Below are 5,142 nucleotides of genomic sequence, written 5' to 3'. Positions count from 1 at the left end.
CCAGCTTCACTCTCATCAAAATTGCCGACACTTTTTTCTGGACAAATTATTATTCTGAGTGACGATGAAGATGATGTTGTACGCTCAATCAAAGAAGAGTGTAAACAATCTTCCAATATCAAGGATTATGAAGACTCTATAGCCATGAAGGATGTGCAACCTTCTGGACAAAACAATTCAAATGAAGAGCCTCCAAATCAGATTGGCATACATAAAACAAATAATGCCACCCCAGATATACCTAACAACGCTGCCGTTCATGAACCTATATTACCAGAAGTGAAGCGAGAATTCGTACGCTCATGTACGGAGAATGTAGTTGAAATCTTTGGAGGAACTGATGATGTCATTCTTGAGAGTGTCAAAGAAATAAATCCTTTGCTATATTCAAGACTTAATGGTAAGAAAACGAATAAAATGCTTTACGATGGAGATAGTATTGACTTGCTAAGTGATAATGAGGATGACGATCCTAATATTGCGCACAATGTAGAAACGTTCGGTGAACTATTGCCGGCAGCAGAATACAACAAACATTCTGAAAAGGACGATCAAACAAAAAATTTAGCTGTGGAAAATGAGCTAATGCAAAACGCTAGTTTAAAAAAAAGTCCTAATGTTTTTGATAATTCACTTAACAGCTCTAATGACGATGAGCAAAGGAATTGTATCATTGAGCACGCAGATATTCCGGAAGATAATCGTAACCTTGAGCCTTCAACGGTAAATTCTGCAAAAGCTCCAGATGAATTGGCTGAGTTCGTCGATATGGATGATGATATGTTGTTTTCACAAATTTTATTAAACGACATTAAGTCCGAAATGATGGCTGATAATAATGAAGCTGAGTTTGCTGATGAAGACCACCCCTATGATGTGATTAGAAAACGAAGTCAAGAAAACCTAATAGACACCCATATTAAAAAAGAGATAGTTGATAACGAACAGACGAACTCAGCTGCGATTCCTGTAGAACAAAAACTAAAAGGTCCTGAGATAGGAAATGATGTATGGATTACAATAGAAGATGACGATGAATATTATGATGAAGAGTTCGAGCATAAGGTATCTGACTGGAGCTCTAAATTGCTATCACAATCGATGAATATGTCACAGGTATGCAGACTTTCAGACGATGCATTTAATATTAAATTTTTTCATTAAAAAAATTGTGTTAACCAGAAAACTCATTTGAAGTTCATCTAAAAAAGTAGTATCTTTAATAACTGAAATTAAAAACCGGCTATCATAGTACGTAATAGTGCAGATTTCTAACGTATAGCAAAATTAAATCGTATTATATGATAACGATTGACTTCAGTTTCTCACCGCTGAAGTCTGAACTTTAATTGAATTGTTGGTTTTTTAAAACACCTTTTTTTAGGTCTTCGAATTTCAAAATGATAAAGCAGAAAATTTAGATGATAACGACGAAAATGCCGAAGGCAAAGAGGATCAGGGTTTAGATTGTGCCAGCGAAGATATTGATGATTTTTTCAACGAGGCTCTTGTGGATGACGTAATTGCGACATTAGCTCAAAAAACTGGCCAAACTAAAAGCGATTCAAAGTCGCCACCATTAGAGCAGGAAATGTCAAAAGACAGTTGCGAATACGATAGAAGTAAAGAGCTTGTACACCAAAGAGATAAAATTAAATCAATTGAGGACTACAAGGAAGCACCAGTGGAGATAAAGACAACTCGTGAATTAAACGATGAACCTGAAGGTTGTGCTATGCATAACTTTTATAAAATATTCTTTATTAATAGCTAAAAAATTCCATTTTAGATCTAAAAGCGTCCACTAGTAGTAAGCCAACGGTCGCTGATAGCAAAAAAACTGATACTTCTAAAGAAAAGATAAAGGTGAGTAAAAAGGAGGTGATCAAACCAGTAAAACGCTTGCATCACCCACCATCTGTAATCGATGCCCCAAATTTACCTAAGCATAAGGGAAAACACAGAGGAGTTTCTGCAGAATCGCGTTCGATTGCATCATCCACAAAAGAGGTTCGCACAAAAGCCGCAGCCTTCAGTGGTCAACTGAAAGAAGAACGTTATATGGATGAACTAAAAAGGAAGTGGCTTGGGAAGCCAGTAGATGAGAGACGTAGGGAGATCGAGAAAAAACGTCTGATTAGGGAGTCTCGCAAAGAGCGCTTAAAAGAACTTGCTGACAAGCAATCAGCAGACACTTCAAAAGAATTGCTAAAACGCAAACATGCATCTGAGACTGAAGTTGTTGAAAAGAAAAAAGCCAAGGTTAAAATCACTACAATGAATCGAGGTGCTCTTCTAGCTGAGGATATCGAAGCCAGTAAGAAGAATGTTGAACTGTACAGAATACCTAAAATAAAGAGATGTTCATCAGAAACGACAAAGCCACACAAAGAGAGCTCAATAAGTGCTACTGTAACAACGCCTAAATCTAATCGACCCAAAGCTGTGGATGCATTTGCTCAGGAGATGAGCAAATTAGATAAAATTATTTCCCGTCGTATATCTAGTAGTAGTAACAGGAAAACATCGAGATCGTCCTCGACCGAAGAAAACAGAAATGGAAGTCTACCAACAGAAGCGAAGCCTTGTAATGCACCTGCGCGTAAAACTAACAAAATTACATTTGCTTCTATGCAAAAAAATTTTTCCGAAACAAAAAAAAAATCAAGAGTTATTGCAAAGATTTGCTAGTCACCGTTCCTGCCTAACAAATGTGATACGACGCGATGCCGACAAGGAACGACTGAAGAAACGTGTGCGCTTTAATGAGACACCAATTGTATACTACATCGAACGCGTAAGCGGCGCCAATAAGCGAGTTGATCGAAAAGATATATTGCCTAGTCCAACTTGTCAAGATCGTGCGCATATGGTGCGTATGGCGTACGCTATGGTTGATAAGACTGCACAAATAATATCTCAAATATTGGGCTGGAGCAATGAATGGCTCGTAAATCGTAATGCGCAAGTAGACGCTGCAAGTGATATTTTATTGCCGATGCCAAATCAATTTACTACGTTTAATCATTATAAGAGGTACGTAATTTAAGCTACCCACTTTTTGATTTATGTCGGTTTAACGACATAATGCGTTTCTATTTTTTTTTTAGCATAATTATACCGTTAATGAAATTAGAGTTTATGAGTGTACTTGAGCGTGAAAAAAGTCGATGTAAAAGTAAGACGTTTATTGTCTCCGCCGAGCAAGTAACTCCATATTTGGATCGTTTCATAATAATAGGGCGCTGTGCCGGCACAAACAGCTCTGAATCCAAAAGTGAACTCGTAATTTTGGAATGGGGAAAGTTTACAACATTCGCCTATTTGTCTTCAAAGCGATTTGGTATGGACAAAGAAAAAATATTTTAATTTTCTTATTAACAATATTCATACAATTAGGGTTTAATTACACTACCATTGTGTATGAAGTGCTTGCAAAGGATTTGTCTTTAGAAGAGCTGCGTGCCAACTCCAATAATCCAATTAAAGTCCGTCCAATGATAGATGTTGTACGAGTAGAATTTGGCGCCTTTAATGCGGTATACCAATTGGAGCAATCCCCACTGCTCGCGCAGATACTCGACCCAATGCAGTTATGCAAACGCAAACCGTTTACGCAATGCAACATTCAATATAACGGCTGTGATGATTTAAATGCTCGTCAAAAGGAGGTATTGATCCGTACATATAGGCGAGCTATCGAGCCGACGCCAAACATAACATTAATTCAAGGCCCGCCTGGTACGGGTAAATCTTGTGTGATTGCAAATTTGGTACACCAGTTGTTATATGGGAACGAGATTCGCATTCTCGATCAGAAAGTATTAATATGTGCACAAAGCAATGCAGCCGTTGACGTTATAGCTGAAAAATTGTTTAATATGAGTCAAAAAAAAGTTGCCAGATGTGCAGTTTCGATTGATTCGTTTTGGCTTGATGGAACGCATCAGCCCCAAGGTTCGACATGCAACTTTACCAAAGATCATTGAACGTAATCAGATAAGGAAACTTAAAATGGCATGCACAAATCTTCAAATTGATGATAAAATCGACATAAAGGAGTACTTACGGAATGAAATCATTCAAATCGAAGCTGATATCGAACATATGAAACAGAAAAATGTGAAAGGAACGGCGCAAGAAGAAGAGTTGATTGCAAAAGTACGACAAGTCCAATTAATGCGGAATATAGTGAACGGAGTTTTGCGGCCAGAAGATGAGCGTAGTCTGTACAATTGGCACCTGAAAAATGCTAATGTCGTGTGCACGACGTTGTCTAGCTGCGTGAAATTATCACAGTGTGTTTTTCGTTTTAGTATTTATGATTGATCAGATGTATATAAGTAACTTTTTTCAGATATGTGAATTATTTTGATGTTTGTATCATTGATGAGGCAACACAATGTACAGAGCCATGGACTCTAATGCCTTTAAAATTTGGCATTAATACATTGGTGCTAGTGGGTGATACGCAGCAACTTCCCGCAACGGTGCTATCAAAGGTTTGTTTCTTAACTAGAAGAAAGCGATTTGGAAATTCTTCCTATTTTTTGAGCTCTTCTTTTTCATTATGCAAAAATATTTTCCCAGGAAAATTTCTTGCATTGGTTTTATACTCTTGAAAAGAAATCCCTATACATAATTCATTTATTGATAGAAAGCTTCAGATTTCGGTCTTGGAACTTCACTTTTCACACGTATTCAGCGCTGTATAGAATCGGTCAACCTCAAAAATGCAGCAAATGGATTAACCGATGAAGAAAAAATATTCTTATCAGATAGCAATGATATCATTTTTAGCTTGCAAACACAATACCGCATGCATCCTGAAATTTGTAAATGGCCAAATTCGTACTTTTACAAAAACGAACTAATCGACGATCCCAAAACTCATCAGTTCAAAACACCATTGAAGCCATTTTCAGTACTTAATTTGACATATACGCAAGATGAAAACTGTCATCGCGGTCAAATTGCTAACGAGCTAGAGGCTAAGTTTGTGGCACGGCTGGTTAAAACGTTGGACGGTTATATTCCTATGAAATACAACTCATATGGTGTGATAACGCCCTATGCACAGCAGCGAGGGGCCTTAGAAAAGGCGTTGCGGTGAGTTTTTTGTACTCAAATAGCCATCACATT

At 37.5% G+C, this 5,142-nt stretch overlaps 1 protein-coding gene across 1 annotated transcript; it reads left to right on the top strand.

The window, feature by feature from the left end:
• On the top strand, positions 1-5,113 carry LOC118756661 (the record flags this gene model as incomplete). The annotated part of the gene is given in 9 exon segments (XM_036491415.1): positions 1-1,116; positions 1,385-1,727; positions 1,790-2,655; positions 2,657-3,036; positions 3,111-3,343; positions 3,400-3,890; positions 3,892-4,298; positions 4,358-4,502; positions 4,658-5,113. Coding segments are annotated over 9 exon segments (4,437 nt in total), but the record flags the coding sequence as incomplete, so codon positions are not given.
• Positions 5,114-5,142: the final 29 nt, after the last annotated feature.

Source organism: Rhagoletis pomonella, unplaced genomic scaffold, assembly GCF_013731165.1.
Source record: "Rhagoletis pomonella isolate Grant_MI unplaced genomic scaffold, Rhpom_1.0 Rhpom_scaffold_11389, whole genome shotgun sequence".
Taxonomy (NCBI): domain Eukaryota; kingdom Metazoa; phylum Arthropoda; class Insecta; order Diptera; family Tephritidae; genus Rhagoletis; species Rhagoletis pomonella.
The sequence above is the reverse complement of the archived record's forward strand: the minus strand, read 5'-3'. Positions and strand labels throughout refer to the sequence as shown.